The 13,028-nt window shown below is 38.2% G+C and overlaps 1 protein-coding gene and 1 pseudogene across 1 annotated transcript; both read left to right on the forward strand.

Moving 5' to 3' along the window:
* The first annotated feature begins 381 nt into the window (after window positions 1-381).
* On the forward strand, window positions 382-8,967 carry LOC146937975 (uncharacterized; annotated as a pseudogene).
* Window positions 8,968-10,894: 1,927 nt separating this feature from the next.
* On the forward strand, window positions 10,895-12,515 carry LOC146937976 (uncharacterized). The gene is made up of 2 exons (XM_085757376.1): window positions 10,895-10,952; window positions 11,307-12,515. The coding sequence occupies exons 1-2, from the start codon at window positions 10,895-10,897 to the stop codon at window positions 12,512-12,514; spliced, it is 1,266 nt and encodes a 421-aa protein (XP_085613502.1). The 3' UTR covers window position 12,515.
* Window positions 12,516-13,028: the final 513 nt, after the last annotated feature.

Below are 13,028 nucleotides of genomic sequence, written 5' to 3' on the forward strand. Positions count from 1 at the left end.
TTAAGACAGTTATAACAATATCAATTGAATCAATTTTTCACTTATTTAACATGCTAATGTATTCTTTTTTGTTTCATAATTATTATAGGACAATTGGAAGATTAATGAATTTTTTACCGTTCAAAAATATATATAAAATGGCTAAAGCAAAAGCAAAATTTATTTGGTATCCTTTTTGTGGTTGAAGTGGATTCTTGAAGAGTGAAATTTTGGAATATTTTGTATCTGGTCTGCTTGGCTATTTTGTATCTACCTTAAAAAAAAATCTTTCCTTGCAATATTTTAACAGAATATTAATGGAAGATCTTTTTAAATCAGCATTTTCATTCCTCTCATCAACTGAATACAACTCGATGGGGAACAATTATCGCCAATGACAATATGGACTTCAAGTCGACAGATGGTGTGAAGGCATTGAATGTGTGTAATTTGCTGATATGACTTTGAGAAACCATCAGTGTTTCAACAACATGTCTTTGCGCCTATCATTCAAGGAAAATGTTTTATATTATACATGTTGGCTTTGTGAAAATGTTGGTCTTTGATTTTGATCATCAACTCTCATTCTCCAGACATTCCACACGGATTCTTCTAGGCATCAAGTCTCCAAGCCTACACCTATGTATTTAGAGTGTCTAGGTAATTGTTATTTAAATAATAATAATAATTATTGGTCAATCTCATTTTGTTTTAGAGTTGTGAATGTATTCAGAATAATTTGACATAATTTGTTTGAGTTGTGTGGATGTGCGTTACTTTTATTGTCACTTCTTGAACTTTTCATTTGTTGTACTTTTTTTTCTTAATTTCATGGTCTTTTGGTTTCTTAAAATTCCCATGTTGTCCTATCTTCCGTTTCTTATTTTGTTACATTAGTTTATTTGGTCATGAATGATGAGAACACACTTTTTTCTCAATTGTTGCTCATATGTTTGTATTATTCTTAACTTAACATTAATATTTTGTTATTAATTTTATTATTTGTTTGAAACATTATTTATAGTTATTATTCTTCAATGTTCAACATAATTATCTTTCATTTTGTTTATATCAATTGGTTACTAAATCGGAGTTTTTTTTGTGTCATTTGGTGAGAATTATTAAAGAGGAAAAGACAAGGATGATGAAGAGAACATATATCATGACAAGTAGTATTTTGTAATTTTAGTGTAGTCCATAGGCATGTTGTAGGACTCTAGGTATAAGGGTTTTACAAATTTAATACACCTTGCCTCTGACATTTTATGAAATTCTTCTTTTTACAAATATGTTTCTCATACTACTACTTTATAAACAAGATGTTTTCTTAATTGTCAATTTTTTATGAATACATTTTTGGGTGATCATGCATATTTTTTTTTAGTTGTTATGTGTTGTTAAAGGTGCCAATAAGATAGAGGTTTTGCCTTTGATACGCTCAAATATGTCTAGGTAAATGAAGAGGTGGAGAATTCAAAACAAGAGATAAGAGTTGTATAAATTGCAATGATAAGGTTAAAAAAAAAACAACGTTTTTTTTCTTTCTCATTGCTAATTAAGATGGATTTTAGTAATTTTTTTTTGCATTCTCCGATAATTTTTTTATTCCTGAGTCTCCCCATGTCAGCTTATATCGTACCAAATTTCACAACAATTGATTTAAATTGTTAACTATTTTCTTATTATTATGATGCAACTTAAGTTGTAATGTTTTTTTTTCTTCAAAATAAAGTTGTAATGTGTTTTTTTTTTTATCATGGTATCAAACTTTCCTTAATAGAATTTTAAAAATGTTAGTATGTTTTGCTATTGGAATCCAACACATAGATGTCATAAATAAAAAATTTGTAACTTAAAACAGCAAATTTCAACGGATTATATTAATTAAGCCATGTCGATTAAGGTTGACTCATTTGATAAGGAATTGACATAGCGCTTGGATCGAGTTTCAAACGACATAATTTTTATTAGTTGTTTTATTTACAATGACTAAAAAAAGAAAGAGTTACTTCAAGAGATGAGTTGAATACGTCAAAAAAAAAAAAAGAAGGTGAGTTGAAGATACTTATAGTTGATGAAGATGGTGAAAATACTAACGTGACTTCAAATGTGTGAAGTATTTCATAATGAATGATATTTGATGCATAATGTATGGTTTTCAAATTTTGTCAATGTCAAGATAATATGACTAATGTAATATGTTTTTAATGTTTTTATCATGACTTATTTCACTATATTTTTTTATACGTTTTTATCATGACTTATTTCACCTTTTTTTTTATTACGTTATAACTTATTCGCACATGTTTTATTCGATAGGACCCGTGCATCGCACGGGTCGGAGTTCTAGTTCTCTATAATCTGAGAAAATTCTAGTTCACCTATTTTTCATCTACTACCAAGAAAAACTATCAATCCTGGGAATTAAAATCTCTACTAAATACCAATATACAATCAGTGTTTAAATATTGGGTACCAATTCATTTACAAGTGTTACCACAGATAGGTGTTACTGAAAAATGGGAAATGATTATCCTTCACAGAAAAATGAGAAATAATCAGTGTTTAAATATTCGGTACCAATTCATTTTACAGGTGTTACCACAGATATGTAGTGTATATGTGTAACATCTCACTCGTTAGTTTATCGAAGTCTCATCAGATGGATGTGCGAGAAGAAGATAAAGATCCTAACAATAAAAGTCATCAAAAACAATTCACTATTTCTTTTATTTTTGAACTCTGCCACATCAATCACCATAGGTTCTGTGAATTTAGTTTTCTCCGAAGCTCTTTTTCTCTTATAGCATTTTTAAAGGAGACAATTACTATTGTGATTTCTAGTTACAACGTAAAGAAGTAGTGATTTACCATACTATAGTTTACAGGTTATATCTAGGTTCCACCTTACAGGTTATAGGTTATTATTATATATAAGGATTCTATCATGTTCTACATGAACTTGATGGCGTCCTGTTTTGTAAATCTAAACTATGTATTTTAATTATATGATATAATAACCAACAAATACTCTTACCGTGTTATGTTAGATTAAGCTTTCATATTTTGCACTACCAAGCATTTTATGAAAATTTGAATAAATTCCAGACGTTAGTATTTGCTGGTTGTTATACCCTAATTTTGGACCTAAAAATACTTGTTCAATTCTTCTTTTCTTGCATTATAGGCCATTTGATATGTCTCTAATCAATTGCATCTTTCTCTGCATTTTATTTCAATGTTATTTGAAAAATTCACATGTAAGGGTATTTTAGTCATTTCCTATGTCAAATTTCCCTTCAGTCTTTTAAAATTTGTTTGAGTCCTTTCAAGTAGTTTGAATAAGTCTCTGTTTCATTCTATGTCAAAATCCATTTCAAAAATTGCATTTGAAGTCATTTTGAGTCAGTTTTGCCTCTAGGGGCATTTTAGTCTTTTCAAGTGTCAAAGCTCTGTTCGAATCTTAAAAGTTGCCTCTGAGTCTTTCAAGTTGGTTTAAATAAACTTTTGTTTCGATTCCCTGTTAAAAATCCATTTTAAAATTGCATCTGAGTCATTTTTTAGTCGTTTTAGCCCCAGGGGCATTTTGGTCATTTCACACGAAATTTCGGCAGAGAGAGGTTACTTTAAAGTACCTCATTTAGGCCATTGGTTCGTTTTAGTCCGTTTTGTCAATTTTAACCGTTTCACTTTACGTTTATTTCCAAATTACGTTTTTACCAATTTTATTATTGATTATTTTTTTAAGTCCTTTTTTTTTGTCATTTTTTGCATTTCAGTCCTTTATTTTTAATAATTGCAAATAGGTCCAAAAGTTTGTTATGAGTCCAGTCCACATGTCAATTTCCCATTTGTCCACAAAAGTTTGTTACAAGGTCCAGTGCCACGTGGCAGTCAGCCATTGGTTCAGGGTGCACAAGTGTCAGCTATAAATTCCAGTCATCACAGGCCAAGTCACCAATCACTATTCATTCTGTTACAACTCAGCAGAAACATTTTTCACCTTTCTCTCTCTCCATTCCACGGATCAAACACCACAAAAATCACAAAAATTCTCAAGAATATTCAAGAACACACTTGAATATTCATCCAACTACCATAACCAAATCATCATCATCAATCACACAAAGAAGCCAATCCAAGCTCACACAACATTACAGTGCAAATCCAAGAGCGAATTCACGCAATACAACGCATACATCAAGCAAAAAAACGGATCCAAGCGCAATTAATCACAAGATTGCAACGAGTTTGCAAGGTTCTCAGAGATTCGTTACGAATCATCATCATCGAACCTAATTCCCTGCAATCCGAGCTCAGATTCACCACTAAGGCAGCAAAAAACTGAACGATCACAGAGGAGACAAGAAGAAGAGAGATCGAAGTAAAAAGGAACCGGTTCGGTACAATCACAAGGAAGAGTTCAGTTCTGCAACAAAATCACAAATCTACGAACAGATCGAGGTAAAAGTTTCTGCTCCTTTCTCTTTCCCTTCCATTTCAAGTTTAAACCGAATCAGAAAAATGTAGATCTACTCCGATTCTGACCTCTCCTCGGAAAACTAGTCTCAAAATCATGTAGAGGAGAGAAAGAGCTTTAAAATCATGTAAGTAGGTTTTGAATCGAAGTAGTCTGCAGCTCCGACGCGGCGGCGCCACCGCCGGCCACCACGTCGGAGTAGGGAAGAAGATGATCGGAGAAGATGAGTCTGTTGCAGACTCTCTCTCTCTCTAGGTTTCCTTTAGAGAGAGAAATAGAGAGTGGAAATGGATTAAAAACCGGTTCAAAGCCTTATATAGGCCAATGAACCGGTTCGGACCTTGCTTGCTCCACTAACCCGGTCCAATTGCACTCTCAGGCCCAGTCTGCCTTGTTTATACACGTGTTGCTGCTCACACCCCCCTTTCTTGTGTATTCTTGATAGTTTCTTACTGTATACACCCCTGCCTTGCTTTAAATTCTTGCAAAAATTCTATAAAAATTTCTAAGTTTTTTTTGATGCATATGTAATGTTTGTGTAGTGGTTTTGCATGAGAAAAATTGATAAAAAAATGTGTAATAAAATCTTGCTTATGTGATGTATTTGTGTCAAATTTGTGAAGAGCTTTGTACATTTTTGAGCTTAAAAGTCCTTTAAAAATTCCTAAAAATTTCCTATGTGTTCTTAATCATTTTCTTGATATTTTTGTGATATTGTCATATGTTGAACCTTGGTTAAAAAGTGTGTGATATTTTCTTGTCAATTGTTTACTATTTTTGTTAAAAATTTGTGAAATTTTATATGTTTTTGTGTCTAAAAATTCTTTAAAAAATTCTAAAAATTTTCATACACATTTCTTGACAACTTTGTGGTGTTCTTGTGATAATTTTGCATATTAAAGATTGGTGAACATAATGTGGCTAATTTTCCAACTATTTTGTGATATTTTGTGCTAAAAATGAATGAAAATTTGTTTGATTTTAATCCAAATTGCTTGGTGAATATTTGTGACCTATACCACTTGATTCCATAGAGTTTAGTCACTGTTTGTGTTTGATATTAATGCATGAGTATGAACCTTGATTAGTTACTTAGCTTATAAGTTAGTTGTGTAGTTAAAGAATGCAAATATGCTTAAAGTTTGTTTTAAAATGCCAAGTAAATCATGTTGCCTTAATTCCCATTCCAAGATTTGATTCTAAACCTTTAAAGATGTATTGGGATGTGAGAATTATAGGTCCTTTGGTTCTTGCATTCTATGAACAAATTTTAGTCATGTTTGCACTCACTTTGCCTTTATTTTGGTTTGTTTTCTATCCTTTATGTTCTAGTGTTTCTCTTGCTTTATTTCCTTTGATATTGTCATGTGTTACTAATCATTTCATTTCATGTCTCATATTCTTCATAAGCATTCCCACTTCATCTTCCTCTCCATCTATTTTCTTGCACTTTAAGTTTCAAGTTCATGCAAAAATTAGAATGTAACACTTAGGACTTTTTGTACTTTGCTTTTATGCCACCTCAATTTCTTGGCAAAGAGGCCATAGAATGTATCTAGGGTATGATGTAAAGGACAATGGACTCTAATGATGTACACCGACACAAGCACCGACACATGCACACACACCACTTTAGGTATATAGCTAGAATATGCATGTTTAGATGTATGTTTAGGATTGTATGTTTAGATGAATGTTTAGGCTTTATACTTAGAAAAATCAATTTTCCAAAAAAATGTGAACAACATCACTCAAATCACTTTCTAAATAAACCTTGGGATCAAAATCCCATTGTAATTTTCTCTTTTATTTTCTTAATCAAAAAATTCAATGAAAATAATCATATTTGACTTCTTTTGCAAATGACTAATCCAACCCCATTTTTTACAGTCTCATGCCCTTGAGGCCTCTTTCTATTCTTCAAACTCCAATTTTCAAATTTAAAATTAACCCACAAAAACAAAAACATTTTTGGAAGAGAACTACGGTGGATTTGATCCCTTAAACGGGTACGTAGGCAAGGAACAAAATTCCTTCAATTCAACTAAAACAAAAATCCAAAAACATTCTTCTCCCTCCAATTCTTCACTTAGAAACTTTTAGGTTTAATAAATACTTTTCAAAATAGCATTTAAAAATAAAGCGCGCGCGTAGAAATTAAAGACGGTTCCTATAGGATACTATAGTCGTTATGGGTGCCTAACACCTTCCCGTAGCGAAAACAACTCCCGGACCTCGATTCTCAAGGGTTTTGCTTACTTTTTCCCTTCCCAAGAAAAAATAAGATATCACCGGTTTAAAAGGTTCAAACGTAATCAATGTTTGACACCCGAAAACCAAGATAAAACAGCTGGCGACTTCACTGGGGACATTCGAGAGTTACGCCTAGTCTTTATTTCCACGCTTGCGCTTGTATTTTTACTTGCTTCTTTTACTTGCTTTCCTATGTGAATAAATGTTTAAATTCTTGCAAACGTGTGGGGTGAGAATATCAAAAGTCCTGCACCCGGGCTGAGTGAACTTAGGATTTAGGAGGGATATAGTCGACAATTCATTCCGGGGGTTGCCTCGTGTTTTGGATTATGCGATCAATCCCACATAGCTGAGGCATTTTGGGGGTGATGTTGTCGGCGCGTGTTGTCGCGTTTAGGCACTTTACTTCTAATTGTTCTATGACGCTATGAACCGTAGATAACCAAACCCATCCATGGCCATTTTCTAGGACGTAGTGCGGAGGCTAAACCGAGTGTTGTCTCGAGTTTTAGTCGTCACGCGATACTACACTCAAGTTAGACCTTCCACAGGTAATCATGGAGCGAGTGTTGTCTCGTGACACCGTGATATACGTCGGAGAGGTTGCAACTTGGGAACCTTTTTAGAACCCGGTTACTATTTCCTAAAGCCCTAGTTTCACCGGACACCGTGTCCACCCATGACTCCTCGACTTTGAACTTCAACCCACCATGTTTTCTCCGAACTTGAACATAATCATGCATTCATACATACATGCATACATGCATAAACTTTTTCCATGCATTGTTATCGAAGGGCTTAGACAAGTTGAATTTGTAAACATTGTAGGGATGAAGAAGACTAAGTCCTACAAGTTCAAGGAAGTGGATTTGGCTAGTTTGAGAGATTTGGCACTCAAGGTCGAGGATCCGACTGGTTTCCGACGTCGTTACGGGGCTTTACTTTCTATTCTCCAGACTAATGTGGATGAGAAGCTTGTGCACACTCTAGTGCAATTCTATGATCCGGAGTGTCGGTGCTTTACTTTCCCCGACTTTCAGTTGGTGCCTACTCTAGAGGCTTATTCTTCCTTGATGGATCTATCTATTGATAAGGGGGTACCTTTCTCAGGGCCTGAAAATCCTCCTACTCCATTGGTTATTGCTAAAGATCTCTATCTCAAGACCATCGATGTCTCCAAGAATCTTGTTACTAAGGCACGCATCCGAGGGTTCACTTCAGAGTATCTTCTTGGGAAAGCCAACCTCAATACCACTTGTCAGGACACTCTCGAGGCTATTCTTGCACTTCTCATCTATGGGCTTATTCTCTTTCCGAATCTTGATGGCTTCGTGGACATGAATGCTATTATGGTCTTCCACTCCAAGAATCCGGTTCCTACTTTGCTAGCTGACACATACCATGCTATTCACGATCGTTCCGACAAAGGTCGTGGATACATTCTTTGTTGCGTGCCTCTCCTCTATAGGTGGTTTATTTCACACCTTCCGCAGTCTTTCCACGACAATCCGAGGAATTGGTCTATTTCACAGAGGATTATGGCTCTCACACCTAATGAAGTGGTTTGGCTTACTCCCGCTTCTAAGGTTAAGGAAATCATCTTTGGTGGTGGAAAATTTCTTAATGTACCTTTTCTTGGTACCCGGGGTGGAATCAACTATAACCCGGAACTTGCCTTGCGACAATTTGGTTTCCCGATGAAAGAAAAACCCATCAATCTTGCTACAGCTCCTTACTTCTTTCACTACTCCAATGCTCCCACAGGAATAAAAGAGGATTTCATGGATGCTTGGTCTAAACTTCGGAAGAAAGAGGTGAAGCATATGGGTGTAAGGTCCGGTATTGCTCATGAGGCCTATACACAGTGGGTAATAAACCAAGCTGAGGAGATTGGTATGCCTTACCCCTCTATGAGATATGTGTCCGCATCTGTTCCTACCGTGCCTTTGCCTCTACTCCCACCTACCCAGGAGATGTATCAGGAGCATCTAGCTATGGAAAGTCGCGAGAAGCATCAGTGGAGGGCTAGATACTATGAGGCTGAGAACTTGATCATGACTTTGGACGGGAAGGATGAGCAGCAGACTCATGAGGTCCTGACACTGAAAAAAGAGTTAGCTAAGGCTAGGAGAGAGATTGAAGAGAAAGATATATTGCTCATGAGAGACTCTAAGAGGGCTAGGGGTGTCCGTGATTTCTATGCACGATACTGCGACTATGAGTCTGAGGATGATGCTCCCACTTCCTATGCTTGAGGATTTCTTTTTCCTGTTGTTATTTCCATTTGTTTATGTCAGAATTGTCTTGTAAAACTATATGATGGTTGTTTGTTCATGTTAATTGTTGTTAGTAATGTTTACAAGTTTCTAATTTGTCTAAAACCCTGCGATAACACAAAAAAGAGTCTTTTGCATATGCATTAACACATTTCATGCATCATATGCATTCATTGGTCACAAAAAACTTCTCTCGTGCTCATTGCCTCCTGGTTTTGTCCGCCGCAGTCTGAAAAGGGGCTCGTGTTCGCAAAGTCTACCAACCAGATAGAATTCATCAAACAAGATTTCACAAGAGAAGAATGATGGCTAACTTTGAAGAAGAGAATGCTCAGCTCCGTGCCGAATTGGCTGCTATGAAAGAAGACTTGGCTAAGGCTCATGACGCTATGTCTGCTATGATGGCCGCACAGGAACAACCAGCCACTTCTGTTCCAGTTACTGCTGAGGTGATTCCCTCTATCCCACTATCTACTGTGGCTACTGATGCTCGTTTTGTTATGCCCAACGGCCGTCCCTATGGCCTCTCAGCTTACTACTCTCCTAATACTGCTGCTGGTGTCTCTGGTTTTGCTGGTCAAGGACAGATTCCTGTGTCCACTGCTATGCCTCAGGTGACTACTGTTGTTACCGACCCTATTGTACACACTGTGCAACAGGTGATTGATGTTGATACTCCGCGTGGACAAGATCCCGCAATGGAAGCTATGAAAAGACAGTTGAGGGAGTTGGCCGGAGAACTCCGTGAGGTCAAGGCTAGCCGAGGAAACAATGGTGCTCCTGCTAAAGCTCGTGATCTATGCCTGGTATCCCGATTTGAGGTTCCTAAGAAATTCAAAGAGCCTGAATTTGACAAATACAACGGGACTTCTTGCCCACACAACCATGTCATCCGGTATGTCCGAAAGATGGCTAACTACGCCGATAATGATGCACTGATGATCCACTGCTTCCAGAGTAGCTTGACAGATGATGCAGCAGATTGGTACACTGGTTTGAGCAAAGACAACATCCATACTTTTGAAGAACTCGCTGCTGCTTTTGAGGGCCAATATGAATTCAATACTCGTCTGAAGCCAAATAGGGACTCTCTTAAGGCTCTGTCTCAGAAGTCAGATGAAACATTCCTTGAGTATGCTCAGAGATGGAGAGGGGCAGCTGCCCGTGTTTCTCCTCGACTTGATGAGGAAGACAGACATTCCTGAAGGCTCTGAAGAAGGAATATAAGGAAAGAATGATAATCTCTGCTCCAAACAACTTCTCTGATATGGTCACAATGGGAACTCGTCTAGAGGAGGCCGTCCGAGAGGGTATTATTGTTCTTGAGAAAGGTGAATCTTCAACCAGTGCGCCAAAGAAGTACGGTAATGGCCACCATAAGAGGAAAGAATCTGACGTAGGGATGGTATCTGGTAACCCGTCTGCAGCTGCTACACAATTACCTCTGCCTTATCAATACATGCAGTACTCTCAACATCCTTTCTTCCCACCATTCTATCAACAGTATCCTCTGCCACCGGGCCAACCACCAGTGCCCGTCAATGCTATTGCACAGCAGGTACAACAACAGCCTCCTGCTCAACAGCAACGGCAGCAACAACAGGGTCCCCGACCCAAACCTTCTTTTCCACCAATACCAATGCGGTATGGTGAACTGCTCCCAACTCTATTGGCCAAGGGACACTGCGTCACCAGACCAGGCAAGCCTCCGCCTAATCCATTACCTCCCAGGTTCCGTCAGGATCTAACATGTGAATTCCATCAGGGTGCTCAAGGCCACGATGTTGAAGGTTGCTTTGCTCTGAAATATATTGTGAAAGACCTGATAGAAAAGGGACGGTTGACTTTTGAGAATAGTGTTCCTCATGTTCTAGACAACCCGCTTCCAAACCATGATGCTGTCAACATGATCGAGGCCTTCGAAGGAGTCCCTGTTCCTCAGGAAGAGCCCATATTGGATGTCCGCAATGTTGTCACTCCTTTGGTGCCATTACATGTCAAGCTCTGCCAGGCTTCTCTGTTCAAACATGATCATGCTTTTTGTCCAGAATGTCTTCGGAATCCTATGGGCTGTTGTGTTGTGCAAGATGATATCCAGAGTCTGATGGATGACAAACACTTGATCGTCAGTGATGTATGTGTGATTGTGCCGGTGTTCCATGACTCTCCTGTTAAAAGTGTATCTCAGACAAAGAATGCTGAACCTTTGGTAATCAGGTTACCTGGTCCGGTATCATATACCTCTACCAAAGCAATTCCTTACAAATACAATGCAACCATGGTCGAGAATGGAGTGGAAGTGCCTCTGGTATCCCCAGCTACAGTTGATAATGTTGCTAGTGAAGTTACAGCTCTGAGAAGCGGGAAAGTCCGTCCACCCTTGTTTCAAAAGAAGGTGGTGACACCTATTGCCACAATAACACCACCAGTTGCTCCTCCTGTTGACAAGAACCCCGGCCCATCAGGCCAATCGATTGAAGAGTCCAATCTGGACGAAATTCTGAGGCTTATCAAGAAGAGTGACTACAAGATTGTCGACCAACTGCTGCAAACCCCGTCGAAGATATCCATCCTGTCTCTGCTCATGAGCTCAGAAGCTCACATGAAGGTGTTAATGAAGATACTTGAGCAAGCTTATGTTGACCACGAAGTCTCTGTGGATCAGTTTGATGGGATAGTGAGTAATATTACTGCCTGCAACAACTTGGGGTTTGGTGACGATGAACTCCCCGAAGCAGGGAAACACCACAACTTGGCTCTGCATATCTCGGTACATTGTGGATCTGACATGATATCCAACGTGTTGGTGGACACTGGATCGTCTCTGAATGTAATGCCTGAATCCACGCTAAGGCAATTGAGCTATCACGGAATTTCTCTGAGGGGTAGCAGCTATCTGGTTAAAGCTTTTGATGGATCCCGCAAGGATGTTCTCGGGGAGGTAGACTTGCCAATTACCATTGGTCCAGAGACATTCCAAATCACCTTCCAAGTCATGGACATCAATGCTTCGTACAGCTGTCTCCTCGGAAGGCCATGGATTCATGACGCTGGAGCAGTCACTTCTACTTTGCATCAGAAGCTCAAGTTCATGAGAAACGGTAAGATCGTCACTGTGCATGGTGAAGAAGCATTTCTGGTTAGCCAAATATCATCTTTCTCTTGTGTTGAAGCAGGGTCCGCTGAAGGGACGTCGTTTCAAGCCTTGACCGTTGAGGGTGCAGAACCCCGAAGGGCTGGTACTAGCATGGCTTCATTGAAGGATGCCCAAAAGGCTGTTCAAGCAGGGCAAGCTGCTGGCTGGGGCAAAGTGATTCAGATTTTGGAAAACAAGCGCAAAGAAGGCCTTGGATTCTCCCCAACATCGGGTGTTTCAACGGGAACTTTCTACAGTGCTGGGTTCATCAATGCTATTACTGAAGATGCTGCTGAAAGAAGCCATGTGCCTACATTTGTTGTACCAGGAGGCACTGTGAGAAATTGGGAAGCCATTGATGTTCCTTTAGTCATGCATGCTTCCATGTAATGTGTCGTGTTGCTCATGTTTTTTTTGTTTTCAAAATAACAATCCTTTCGCTCTGCCCAAGGCAAAAGTGATATCATTGTAAGAGCGTGTTTGTTTCGGCATTGCCGTTATCAATAAAAGTTGTCGTTTTTCTCACGACTCTTTGTTTTTTACTCTTTTAGTGCCTTCTTCTTGGAAATAATGGTAATGCGAGAAAAAACCAAAACATCTGTATTTTCTTATTAATTTCAAAAATCTGCATAGAAAACACTTTTTCTAAAATCATCCCAATCATATTATGCAGATTGAACCATAATAAACCCGTTGAACACAGTGACCCTATGGTTCCTCCAAATTTTGAATTCCCTGTATATGAAGCTGAAGATGAGGATGATGATGAAGAGATACCGTATGAGATCACTCGACTGCTTGAGCAAGAAAGAAGAGCCATTCAGCCTCACCAGGAAGAAATTGAGCCTATCAACCTGGGTACTGAAGAGAACAAGCGAGAGATCAAGATCGGTGCTGCACTAGA

The sequence above is a fragment of the Medicago sativa genome, chromosome 3 (assembly GCF_051527215.1).
Source record: "Medicago sativa cultivar Bolivia chromosome 3, Bolivia_mono, whole genome shotgun sequence".
Lineage (NCBI taxonomy): Eukaryota > Viridiplantae > Streptophyta > Magnoliopsida > Fabales > Fabaceae > Medicago > Medicago sativa.